At 44.3% G+C, this 13938-nt stretch overlaps 1 protein-coding gene across 1 annotated transcript in view; it reads right to left on the reverse strand.

Annotated features, from left to right (window-relative positions):
* Positions 1-1468: 1468 nt before the first annotated feature.
* The window catches only part of gmip (GEM interacting protein), a gene marked incomplete at its 5' end in the record, with an annotated part of 60479 nt that continues 48009 nt past the window's right edge, over positions 1469-13938 (reverse strand). The window contains 5 exons of the mRNA XM_084329009.1: positions 1469-5965; positions 6253-6355; positions 10843-11152; positions 11894-12096; positions 13065-13202. Coding sequence (XP_084185135.1) covers positions 5361-5965; positions 6253-6355; positions 10843-11152; positions 11894-12096; positions 13065-13202 — 1359 coding nt within the window. The 3' untranslated portion in view covers positions 1469-5360. The remainder of the gene's footprint in view (positions 5966-6252; positions 6356-10842; positions 11153-11893; positions 12097-13064; positions 13203-13938) is intronic.

Here is a 13938-nt window from a genome sequence, read left to right on the forward strand (position 1 = left end):
GAAGAGGAGGATTAGGAGGAGGAGGAAGAGGAGGATTAGGAGGAGGATTAGGAGGAGGAGGAGGAGGAGGAGGAGCAGGAGGAGGAAGAAGAGGAGGATTAGGAGCAGGAGGAGGAGGAGGATTAGGAGCAGGAGGAGGAAGAGGAGGATTAGGAGGAGGAAGAGGAGGATTAGGAGCAGGAGGAAGAGGAGGAAGAGGAGGATTAGGAGGAGGAAGAGGAGGATTAGGAGGAAGAGGAGGAGAATTAGCAGGAGGAGGAAGAGGAGGATTAGGAGCAGGAGGAGGAGGAGGAAGAGGAGGATTAGGAGCAGGAGGAGGAGGAAGAGGAGGATTAGGAGCAGGAGGAGGAAGATGATGATTAGGAGCAGGAGGAGGAGGAAGAGGGGGAGCAGGAGGAGGAAGAGGAAGGAGGAAGAGGAGGAAGATGAGGAAGAGGAGGAGGAGGAGGAAGAGGAGGAGGAGGAAGAGGAGGAAGATGAGAGAGTAGGAGGAGGATTAGGGGGAGGAGGCGGAGGAAGAGGAGGAGGCAGCAGGGGATCCATCTAAGAACCTTAAACATTTATTAGACCAAAATAAATCCTAAGAAATTAATAAATTACTATCAGCCAAAGGTGGTGCATTTCTTTCTAGTAATTCAGACAATATCTGTTTTTAGTTTGTGTAATGTAATGTAATATCTGTTTTTAGTTTATGTAATGTAATGTAATATCTGTTTTTAGTTTGTGTAATGTAATGTAATATCTGTTTTTAGTTTGTGTAATGTAATGTAATATCTGTTTTTAGTTTGTGTAATGTAACGTAATATCTGTTTTTAGTTTGTGTAATGTAACGTAATATCTGTTTTTAGTTTGTGTAATGTAACGTAATATCTGTTTTTAGTTTGTGTAATGCACATAATATGGGAACTTTTATCCATATGGTTGAGCCTGTTAGGAATTGCACCCCCAACCCAAGCAGATTGCAGATCACTCTCTCTATATGGAGGTAAAAAAGAAAATATGGTAAAAATAATTGGCATAAAAAGGGCACTTATTTATGAGGCACAAAAGGGCAGGTGCTTGTGCACCCATCGGGCTCTATGTGTGCACGTGCCTGCTCTACTGTTTAAGGTGCACTACTTTTAAGGACTCTATCACAGAGTTGTTTACACACACCTGCAACTGTCACCCAGCCTGTTAACTGTAATTTGTCTGTTCCGCTTCATGTATTACATACCTTGTAATTTCATTTGGTTGTTTGTTTGATGTGTGTTAAATATTTCCCTTACCACTGTGATGTATGTATCGTCTGTCTCTTTTAAATCTTTATTTTCTTTTGTCCACTTCCCCCGTTACTCTTCGAGAGGCCTTTTTGTCCTCTCGCCAGGCCGTCATCATTTGTTCTTAATTGACCTGCCTGGTTAAATAAAGGTTAAAATAATAAATAAATAAATAAATAAATAAAACCCAGACACCAATGAAAGCACAGTTTTCCTTTTATTTATTGACATAAATCATACAGCATCTCAGCGAGCTGCCTATAAAAACATAGGTATCATTCAGCATTTTAAGATTTACTTAAACATAATACTCAAGGTCAAAATGCAGCCTTTTCATCTTTGGAAACAGTTTTGTATTGAACGTGGTCGAGCAACAGGCGTTTGTAACAGTGCAAAACAAAACTGACAAAACCTGTGGCCACTAGTAGCCTAGTCTATAGTTCGGTGTTGTATGACTTGTGCTCCATTCATCCCAATATGCTACAAATATAAAAACGGCAAAATAAATAAACATTTCTCTTGGGTTTGGGATGTTCAACAGGTAAACGTCCTAGAGAATACGCGCTGACGAGGCTAGACATCCCAGTGTGAGGTACACTCCTCGAGGGTGTTTGAGGGACGCTTGGACAATACGGTAATTGTACGATTCAACCAGAGCTGGCGAAACTGAACCCTGCACCTTCAAGACCTTTCACGCTAATCTCACTGTGTGTAGAATGTCTGTGAAATGTGTGAGTGTTTCGCTCATCGAAATGTTTGGAGACATGGAAAATGTATACAGACTTAAGAACATTAGTATTGGTCCCTACACTCATCACGGTCTGTATTAAAGGTGCACTATGCGGTTTTCGGAGGAGGGGGGTTTGTTTTTCAGAGCCTGCAAAAGACACACTGCAATTCCTAGAATTATTCTATCTTGTGTTATCATAAATTAAAACAAAATCATCTTTCGGTTCTGTGAACCAAAACGTGAGCCTAGAATATGTTTGTTAACAACATTGTGGGCTCTGCCTGTAAATGACATCAATGAAACAGTAACTTTTCAGGTAGCTGTCTAGCTTCAAACAGTGTTCCAGGGATCCAGTTTGTTTATTCAGTTAAGAGAAATTATTCACTTCTCTGACTCTCACAAAACAACACAGTGCACCTTTAAAGGGTAACTGGTATGTTTTAACCTGTACCTTATTTTATTTTCTTATTTCAGTCTTATGCCTTGCCTCCACTAGCCAGGGTTGAGCCATGCTCTGGCCCGTCTAGCGCACAGTGAGCGTCTCCATTGTCTTCAGAACCTGGCTGGACTCCGGCTGAGACAACCTGGCCAAAGCTGGCTGGGACGCGTGTTGCTTATTAACAGCGGAAGAGTGCAAAAATGCTTCCGCATTCGTCACCGCACGCCACTACGGTAATGCGCCTTTCCTTTTCCTTCGCCCAGGTGCACCGGCGTGCTCGCGAGGTGCTCGCGCCGCGCTCGCGCATGCGCATGAGATCCCCGCTTGGTTCGACACATATTAACACGCTTTGGTTCAATTTAATCACGCTTTGGTTCATATTAATCACCATACACGTGATGGACGCAGCAGGCGATCACTCCTACTGTTATTCAGCTGCGCAGAGGTACATGATTGATTGATTGATTGATTGTAAATGCCATACAAATATAGTAAATTACCTTTTATCAAAATATTAACCATTAAATAAAGGTTGTAATTCCTTCATAGTTAAAGACAGTAGAGGTTATACTTTATTATCTAAAGATGGTAAGTTAGAGTGCTGTGTTCACTCATAGTTAAATACAGTAGAGGTTGAGTACTTCATTATCTAAAGATGGTAAGTTAGAGTGTTGTGTTCACTCATAGTTAAATACAGTAGAGGTTGAGTACTTCATTATCTAAAGATGGTAAGTTAGAGTGTTGTGTTCACTCATAGTTAAATACAGTAGAGGTTGAGTACTTCATTATCTAAAGATGGTAAGTTAGAGTGTTGTGTTCACTCATAGTTAAATACAGTAGAGGTCGAGTACTTCATTATCTAAAGATGGTAAGTTAGAGTGTTGTGTTCACTCATAGTTAAATACAGTAGAGGTTGAGTACTTCATTATCTAAAGATGGTGAGTTAGAGTGTTGTGTTCACTCATAGTTAAATACAGTAGAGGTTGAGTACTTCATTATCTAAAGATGGTAAGTTAGAGTGTTGTGTTCACTCATAGTTAAATACAGTAGAGGTTGAGTACTTCATTATCTAAAGATGGTAAGTTAGAGTGTTGTGTTCAGTCAGACAGTACAAGTAGAGGTTGAGTACTTTATTATCTAAACATGGTGAGTTAGAGTGTTGTGTTCATTCATAGTTAAAGGGGAACTATCTTATAAATGGCCTTTTTGAGTGTTTAGCATTGTTTCCTAGCTATGTGAACTTATATTAATATGATCTATGTCTCTCATTCTCATATTGGCGCATTCTTCCAATTCTCCTCTCACAATATTCACCCTCACTGAACTGAGTCATCTGAAAATGTGATGATGATGTCAGAGAGACACCGCTGCATGATAATGGCGAGGTACAAGATGAGCTGCACACAGTGGTTGGAGCCCAGGCTCAAAACGGCTCGAGATCTTGAGGTAGAAAAATTCTGTTTTTGAGGACTTGATTAGAAATACAAAACAATGAATAAAAAAAATATATATATTACAGAGGTGTTCCATAGACTCACAGGAATTGTGTAAAAGTGCCCAAATAGTGAAAGAAATAGTAAAATAGTTCCCCTTTAAAGACAGCCGAGGTTGAGTAGTTTCTTCTGATATCACTTTCAAACTCCAAGTGATTTAGATCCAAAACATTTTCTAACAATACATGTATATTCCATAGTAAAGTACACGTTAACGTTACAATGTGTTGTGTTCACAACACTGTTTAGTCTGTGACGACGCGTCGCGATAATATACATGTATATTCCATAGTAAAGTACACGTTAACGTTACAATGTGTTGTGTTCACAACACTGTTTAGTCTGACGACGCGTCGCGATAATATACATGTATATTCCATAGTAAAGTACACGTTAACGTTACAATGTGTTGTGTTCACAACACTGTTTAGTCTGACGACGCGTTGCGATAATATACATGTATATTCCATAGTAAAGTACACGTTAACGTTACAATGTTGCGTTGTGTTCACTCATAGTTAAAGAAAGCCGAGGTTCCAAGTGATTCGTTGCAATGTACGCGGAAATGCCATATGCATTTGTCTGAGCGGCGTGAAAGGAAAGGCGCATTACCGTAGTGGCGTGCGGTGACGAATGCGGAAGCATTTTTGCACTCTTCCGCTGTTAATAAGCAACACGCGGCTGGGACTGTTGTATCATCGTAGTTTAGCTTGTGTACAGTTGGTGGTGTGAATTATTATTATTTTTTAATTATCTTTGAGCATTTTTACAGCTTTTTCCTGGTCACGCAGGACCGATAGAGGAGGGGGAGAACGGGAGGAGAAGAGGGGAAGACATGCGGAAAATGGTCACCGGGTGCGTGTGGGAAACGAACCCGGGACGACCGCTTCGCGACTCAGCGCGCTATATGGTGTGCTACTGGAGCGCCATGGTGGTGGTGTGAATTTTAAAGAGTTTACAAGAAATGCAATGGAGACACAAACCCAACCATACCATGCTAGACCACGGCTAGCCCCAGCCAGGCTGAACATAGCTAATGGAGACAAGGCATAACTGATTATTAGGGACCAAAATCCTCTGAATTGACCCAGTATTGAGCGAACCAGAACCACGCTGCAATAATGTATTGGGGGGCAAGTGAGCCTGTCAAAGGATATCCATCAAAAGAGCTAACCTAAAAAAAAAAATCCAGGTAAAAACCACTGGAGTTATCCTTTAATGAGTGTAGATCCAGCAGTGTCTCTGAATACACTCTCGTGAACAGTTTAGAGTTCTAGAACGTTCTTGCCGGAACGTCGACTCTCGTGAACAGAGTTCTAGAACGTTCTTGCCAGAACATCGACACTCGTGAACAGTCTAGAGTTCTAGAACGTTCTTGCCGGAACGTCGGCTCTCGTGAACAGAGTTCTAGAACGTTCTTGCCAGAAAAACGTCGACTCTCAGACAAAGAGCTGCTCGTCTTTCCCACAGTGGTTCCGTCTCAGCTTCAGCCCCGACAGGATCTTCTGGGCCGGCGCGGTCAGGGCCTGATCCACGGGACGCCTCCTCGGCGACTGGCACGGAGCCCGCCCCTGTCCCACACTCTGCCAGTTATTGGACTGGTTCGTGTTCAGGTGAGCTCGGCCCCCGGGCCCCGCCTCCCGAGGAGGCCCCGGGGGGGGGGCCTGGCGGGACGACATGGCGTCCGGTCCCGATGTGCGCTGCAGGACCTTGTGCGGATTGGTCGCCGGGACGTCCTGACGGCGGGTGACGTCCGGGGTACGGCTTCTTCTTTGAGCTCCGGGCTCCGGGGAAGAGCTGCGGCTGCTGCCGGCGCTGCCCGCGCGGGTCCTGTCCAGGGTCCCGGGGACCCAAGCCTCCGGGCGGGGCGGGGCGGTCCCGGCGGCGGCGCCCGGGCTGCGGAGTCGGGTCCCCGGGTTGGCGAAGCGGTGGTACTTCACCGGCTGCCTGGTGAAGTGGTGCGGAGCCTTGGTCCCGACGAGGGGGTCCGGCTCCTCCGCCGGTCCGGCCGCGGGGGCCCCGGCCGCGCCCCTCACAGCCAGGACTGGGAGAGACAAGAGGAGGCAGAGTGAGACACGAAACCACATCGTCAAACATGTGTGTTGTTATAAAACAGAGCGATTCCCAAGATGGTGTGAGAGGCTTGAAGCACAAAAGAGCAGATAGAAGCAGAATCTTGTGGCAATAGTACGATTTGTGTAAAATACTAAATACCACAAGAAGATACTAAAAAACAAAATCCACTACATCTAAAAACAATGAAAATCATCACTATGGGGTGATTTCTATCATTCTCTCTATTGCTCCGTCACTAGTGTACGCCTACTGTACCTGCTCTCTCATTGGCTTGGGGGCTGATCTGGTCCACCGCCTCATTGGATGAAGACTTGTCAGATATATAACCCTCGCTTGAATCTCTCTTGATTGCTCGACTCTGTTGGAAGGACACAGACTGAGTGTTGGGGACAGGTGAGGGATCTTTGTGGAGGGACAGAAGGGGGACATGGTTGTGTTCGGAGCGCTGTGAACATTTATCAGACCGTGTCTAGAATATAAACTCTATGGCGCTGTGTTAGTTTGAAAGGGCAGAACTTAGGGGAGGATGATGACCACACTATAGAACATGCAGAGGAGAGAGCTTTTCTGCCTCTGAGCCGTCTAGTTCAGTCAGGCCTGTATATTATGGGCGCATAAGCGGCCTTAAGGTTCAAGGGGCCTGTTTCAAGATCTAATATGGGGCCCTTATCTTATATTAACAACAACAATTGATGCACAAGTTCGCTCTCTCTGACTTAAACTGTGTAACTGCTCTCAGGAACTAAACCAGTGATTCTCAAGCAAGCAACTGGAGGAGAGCCTGCGTGCACACAAGAGACATGTTCTTCGTACTTTTCAACCCTAGAATCTTACAGCATAATGCTACAGTCAGTGACATGTCGAATGAAACAGCAAATTCTGAAGTTTATGCATTATATATTCTACCTCACCCAGAATCACAATAGGAAGCCAATGAAAATATAAAGTTTTTAGGCAGATTTTCACACAAGGCGGGAAGCTACTGTAGCCACTGTGCCAAACGCAACACGACGCAGCTCAACTAGACTATGAGAGAGAGAGATTTATATGACTTGGTTTATTTCAGGAGCAAGGTTTCCTCTACAAGGTGAAAGACCTTGGCAGTAAACATCTTTCTGTGTCGGAGACTTGGAGATGTGCCCCTTCAGTTATCCACATTGGCACAATGTGCACATTTTCTTTATAAATCCAGGGTGCGTTTGCTTCGTCAATCCGGGGCCCTGCTACTGTAGCGAGTGGGGCCCTGTTTCAGTTGAAACGGGTGAAACATAGCTAAGGCCACCTATGCGTGGGGATGAGGGGGATGGGATGGGTGGGGGCAAGGTAAAGTAAAGGTTTCTAGAGTGCCTTTGTTATGGGGGGCTCATGAGGCCAGCAATAAGTCACGATAATGATATTTTATTGTGAAACAAATGAGTAATCTGAGAAAGCCAGAAGCTCTCACTGGTTGTGTATCTCACAATAGCCTCTGGGGGGCAGCATACAGAGTTGGTGCACAGGTAGAACCTTTAAGGGGAAGGTCTTAGCTTCCATTTCCTGTAATGTAGCAGTGAATTGTCGCCAATAGGAATTCATTACCTCCGTGTTTAAAACACTACTCCGTTGCTGGCGGGTGACATCACAAAAATGACACATAATAATAATAGTACGGGTGGAGTTGGTGTCATGTTTTAATTTAGTTTTTATCCTCGAGAGTTTATGGGTGGTTTGTTGTTTCCAGCGTCCTTGCATGCAGAACACGTAACCAGTCAAAATCCTTTGGGTTTTCAAATTAAACGCCCCCTCTGCAAAGTATTTAGATGTTAATACAATAGTCCAAGTATGAGGTTAAACTGTTTTTAGATAGATTGTCATCAGACTCTTGATGTTAATAGAGTATGAGGTTAAACTGTTATTAGGTAGTTTCTCATCAGACTCTTGATGTTAATACAGTATGAGGTTAAACTGTTATTAGGTAGCTTGTCAACAGACTCTTGATGATAATACAGTATGAGGTTAAACTGGTAGCTTGTCAACAGACTCTTGATGATAATACAGTGCGAGGTTAAACTGTTTTTAGATAGCTTGCATTCAGACTCTTGATGTTAATACAGTATGAGGTTAAACTGTTAATACAAAAGTCTTAAATATGGGATTAACAAATCAGTGACGCCATAAAACAAACTAATTATTAGTGAACTGGCTCAGCAGATGGAGACATTTTAAAGGATTTTGTGTCCAGAAAGAGGCAGAGATGAAGGCATAAGGTAGGCAAATGCATTTTCTACAGCTAAGCAATGTTCGGTGAGTGTAGCAGATTTACTGTAAATGTATTTATTTTGACTTTGTTGTAAGGATTGTGTGTGTGTGTGTGTGTGTGTGTGTGTGTGTGTGTGTGTGTGTGTGTGTGTGTGTGTGTGTGTGTGTGTGTGTGTGTGTGTGTCTAGCTCCTGACACAGAGTAAGGCTACGTTCACACTGTGAGTTTTAGTGCTCAATTCTGATGTATTGCTCAGATCAGATTTCTTCACATTATATATTTAATGTGGCCAATATCAGATTCCAGTGTGAACTGGTTAATGCTCCTGAACTGACCCGCATGCGCAAATGAACAGCAAGGTGCTTTTTTGGTGGACAAACCGAACGACTGGAGACTAGCTCTGCTAGCACACATAGCCTACTGTGTACAGACGGTTTCAAACTGTATTTTACATTAGAAAGCAAACAAAATAAATGGACAAGAGAAAAATAAATCTCAATTTGGTAAGTATTGTCATTTGGACAAGCAAAGCCATTACTTTAAGTTGCAGGCAAGAAAGACAAGTCTGTCCACTGTCTCTGGTTTTAAAGCTGCCCTGTTGCAGGTCACAATAAATAAAAATAAAAATATATATTATTTGTATTATCGATTATTAAAATATATCGTGATAATTATCGTTATCGTTTTATCGCCCAGCCGTCCTAGAGAGACCACAGCAGAGGGAAGGCTAGAGAGACCAGACACACGCAGCAGAAGCAGAGCAGCCGACCAGCGGGTTAATCCAGACGGAATAAGCGCGACGCTAATCTGCCCGGTGACCCATGCCAAGGCTCTGAGCACCGACAGGTAAGTTGATTAGGAGGAGCAGCTCGAGCCCGAACTGTGTGTACGGCGTGCCCTCTGACTGCTACCCAGGCCTCCACACACATCTCAACTCACTCCACTGTGTACGGCGTGCCCTCTAGTGAGTGCTACCCAGGCCTCCACACACATCTCAACTCACTCCACTGTGTGCGGCGTGCCCTCTCTGAGTGCTACCCAGGCCTCCACACACACCTCAACTCACTCCACTGTGTACGGCATGCCCTCTAGTGAGTGCTACCCAGGCCTCCACACACACCTCAACTCACTCCACTGTGTACGGCGTGCCCTCTAGTGAGTGCTACCCAGGCCTCCACACACATCTCAACTCACTCCACTGTGTACGGCGTGCCCTCTAGTGAGTGCTACCCAGGCCTCCACACATCTCAACTCACTCCACTGTGTACGGCGTGCCCTCTAGTGAGTGCTACCCAGGCCTCCACACACACCTCAACTCACTCCACTGTGTACGGCGTGCCCTCTAGTGAGTGCTACCCAGGCCTCCACACACACCTCAACTCACTCCACTGTGTACGGCGTGCCCTCTAGTGAGTGCTACCCAGGCCTCCACACACACCTCAAGCAGCAGAACGAAATCATTTTAACTCGATATTTCAAAGAAGCAAAACACAAAATTAATCAACGTTTTTTCCTCAGATAACTAGGTCCATGATAATAATATGACAAATGGTAATTAATTGATTAATTGAAATGGAAAAAACTAAAAACAAAACACTAACCTTCTTACTGTCTTCTACTATCATGCACTCTTTCCCAGTATACTAATTGTGTCTCTACTACTATGCACTCAACACTGCAGCACTCAAGTTTCAACACTTTGATAAAAAAAAAAAAAAAAAAAAAAATGATGATGATTAGGGATGCTCGATATTGGCTTTTTTTACCGATACCGATATTGTCCAACTCTTCATTTCCGATACCGATATCAACCAATATCAACCGATACCGATATATGCAGGGTTTCCCCCCCCAAAAAACAGAATAATTTCAGGTAATTAACATTACATATCTCTTGTCGTGGAATTAACACAACATTATGCATACTTTTGACAATAAAAAAAATCAGAATGTGTTCTTACTTGCTTGCCTGGGTAAATAAAGGTTAAATAAATAATTGAATTTTTTTAATTTTTTTTGAAAACAGATACCGATAATTTCCGATATCACATTTTAATGCCAATATCGGCCGATAATATCGGACATCCCTAATTGTGATGTTTCTTCTTCACTTGTAAAGCCCATGGGGACAATTCCATGTGATTTTGGGCTATACTCCATTTGTTACTCAGCTGGAACAGTTGTGCCCTTCCTGCTGACTTGTCGTACAGAACTTGTAAGTCGCTTTGGATAAAAGCGTTCAGCTAAATGACAACATTTAAAAAATGTAATATTAACATCCAAGAAGGGGGATCCCCCCCTTGAATGGCCCTTCTAAGGTTTCTCTCCTCCACATTACCTGTGGTGCTTTTTTCCTATTGCTAGGTTCTTAGTGAGTTTTTCCTTACTGCGTGTCTGGCAGTGGTGCATTTATTTATTTTACAATTTATTTTGGATTTCATGGTGGGTGTTTTGTTCTTGATTTATTGTGATGTTTCTTCTTGACTTGTTTAAAGAAGACTTGTCCGGCCCATGGGGACATTAACTTGTGATTTCGGGATTTTATTTGATTTTGATTTGATTAAGACTAACAGTGCTCGAGCCGACTCTCCCGAGTGTGGTACTCACTTCCAGGGAGCGTGGCCGTTCTCTGGAGGAGGCTCTGGGGGCGTCCTTGCCGGCGGGGGCCCGGGGCGGGGTGTCCGGGAGGGGCGCGGTGGGGGCGGGGGGAGGGGGCGTGCGGGTCCCCCCCTGCCGGAGGCCGAACACCTGCTCGTGGTGCGTGACGAGGAACTCGATCAGCAGCGCCTGGTAGCTGCTCTCCAGCAGGGCGATCATGGACATGTCCCCGGTCACCAGGGGGCGCAGGAGAGTCGGCCCGAACACGATGCCCAGGTTCCCGGGGGACATCTTGTTCTCCTCGAAGTTCTCTGAGACTCTGTGTGGAGGGAGAGAGAGAGAGAGAGAGAGAGAGAGAGAGAGAGAGAGTGAGAGAGTGAGAGAGTGAGAGAGAGAGAGAGAGAGAGAGAGAGAGAGAGAGAGAGAGAGCTTTACAACTCATGCCTCACATTCACAAGGTCACTCACACATTCCCAACCTGCTCATCGGGAGCAGTTAGGCCGGGGTCAAGTGTCTTGCTCAAAGTCACTTCGACACACTGCCCGGGAGGAACCGGAATCGAACCGAGAACCTTCCGATTACCAGACGACCGCTCTACCACTGTCGCCCCCCCGGCTGAGACCTGCTGTAAAGTATGTACTGTTTAAGTTTAAGTTTAAGTTTATTTGGATCCCCATTAGCCACAGCAGTGCTGGGGCTATTCTTCCTGGGGTCCATAACACATAAAATACAGTTACAGACTTATACACTCACAACATTTACATGTCATACAGACAATTAAAACAACAATAAAAACCCTAATCAAATTCATAATACAATATAATAACAATATATACGCCTTATGAATTCATAATACAATACAATAATACCTACTCATAATTAATTCATAATACAATACAGCATAATATACTATTTAGCTTTTACATACATTATCTATGTTCATATCAGCCAATTATACAATATTTTAATAATATATCCCTATCAGACACATGCCTTTTCATCCATATATACCTATATACCTATCTCTTCAGACACATACATACATCTACTGTGACCTCACCTGTGTAAGTGAATCATCATGTGCTGTAACGTGGCGTAGCGGCACGGCGCGAGTCTCTCCAGCAGCTCTCGCAGGTTGTGAATGACGCGCGTCACCATCCCAGGCGTCTCCGCCGTGTGCTTCTTCTCGCTGAACACTTGGATCGCCTTGCCCACCGTGATGAAGTCATTGTACAGGTCAAAGGTCAACAGGGGCTCCGGGAGCTAGGGGTGCGAGGAGAGTTAAGTTGAGTTAATTTCAACCTTTATTAATCCCCTTGGGGGAAATTCATTCTCTGCATTTTGCACCCATCCTGACTACTAGGAGCAGTGGGCAGCCACACGGTGCGGCGCCCGGGGACCAACTCCAGTTGCTTGCTCAAGGGAAATGGCAGGAGTATTATATACCTAGCAATGCATGTCTTTTGGTGTGGGAGGAAACCAGAGAACCTGGAGGAAACCCACGCAAACATGGAGAGAACATGCAAACTCCACACAGCAAGGCCTGCTGCTGGGGTTTGAACCCAAGACCTTCTTGCTGTGAGGCAACAGTGCTGACCACTGCTGGGGTTTGAACCCAGGACCTTCTTGCTGTGAGGCAACAGTGCTAACCACTGCTGGGGTTTGAACCCAGGAGATTCTTGCTGTGAGGCAACAGTGCTAACCACTGCTGGGGTTTGAACCCAGGACCTTCTTGCTGTGAGGCAACAGTGCTGACCACTGCTGGGGTTTGAACCCAGGACCTTCTTGCTGTGAGGCAACAGTGCTAACCACTGCTGGGGTTTGAACCCAGGAGATTCTTGCTGTGAGGCAACAGTGCTAACCACTGCTGGGGTTTGAACCCAGGACCTTCTTGCTGTGAGGCAACAGTGCTAACCACTGCTGGGGTTTGAACCCAGGACATTCTTTCTGTGAGGCAACAGTGCTAACCACTGCTGGGGTTTGAACCCAGGACCTTCTTGCTACTGTATGAGGCAACAGTGCTAACCACTGCGCCACCGTGCTGGGCCGTGCCGCCCTGAGACATAGCTGGATTAGCCTCAATTCATTTGACCGATTAGAAGCACAGAAAATAAATGCTATATCGCTGATTTCCATCTGATCTCATTCACCCTGGATTGGCTTCATTCAGACTGCCCCCCCGCACACGCTACATGATATATAGATCTGTGAATCGTAAGAGACGGCGGTACCTCCTTGAAGAAGTGCTTGAGGACGGAGGTGATGTCGTGGGGCGAGAGGTCCGACAGGTCCAGCTGCTCCCTCTGGATCTCAAAGGCCTGACACAACTTCTGGATGCGAGGTCTAGACCCACTCACACGATACACCCCCTGGGAGAGAGGGAGACGGAGGGAGGGATGCTGAACATTCACATCTCTTGTGATCATACTAATACTAACTTCACTGTCACCTCCAAAAGCACCATTATTTATTATATATAATAGTGCACTTTATATCCTTCTACCACTACACTGTGAACGGAATGTGCAATACCGTTACTCTGTCACTCGTGCCTTATTCTTCTACTTTTTTCTTCTTTTTTTTTAGATTCTTATTTTAGCATTACACATTTTCTTAATATTTGTAATTCTAGTTTATGTCTATATTTTGTGATTCTGTGTGAAGGGGGGACTAGCAATGTAAGATTTTCCTTGTACGGTGTAACGGTACGCTGTCTGTTTAACAGTGTCTGGTCACTTTAAAAAAAAAAAAAAAAAATGTTTTGTATAGTTAGTATAGGATAGTTATAGTTATATATATAGTATAACTGTATATTGTATAGTATATTGTATAGTAGCTTAGCATTGTATTGTATTTTATCTTAATACTTTCTATTATGTCTATTTTATTATCCATTCTATTTTATTCTATTATTATTTGTATTTTTGCACAATCAAGGTGGGCATGGCCACCTTCATTTAACTATTATGTCTCGTGTATGTATGTGACAAATAAATCTCTTGAATCTTGAAATCTAACTGTGCATATAAATCTTGAATAAGCTAAGTGTACAACAGCCATTTCTGTACGTCTGGGTCAATATGGGGGTAAGTCTCACAACTCTTA

This window comes from Notolepis coatsorum, assembly GCF_963971535.1.
Source record: "Notolepis coatsorum genome assembly, chromosome: 14".
Classification (NCBI taxonomy): domain Eukaryota; kingdom Metazoa; phylum Chordata; class Actinopteri; order Aulopiformes; family Paralepididae; genus Notolepis; species Notolepis coatsorum.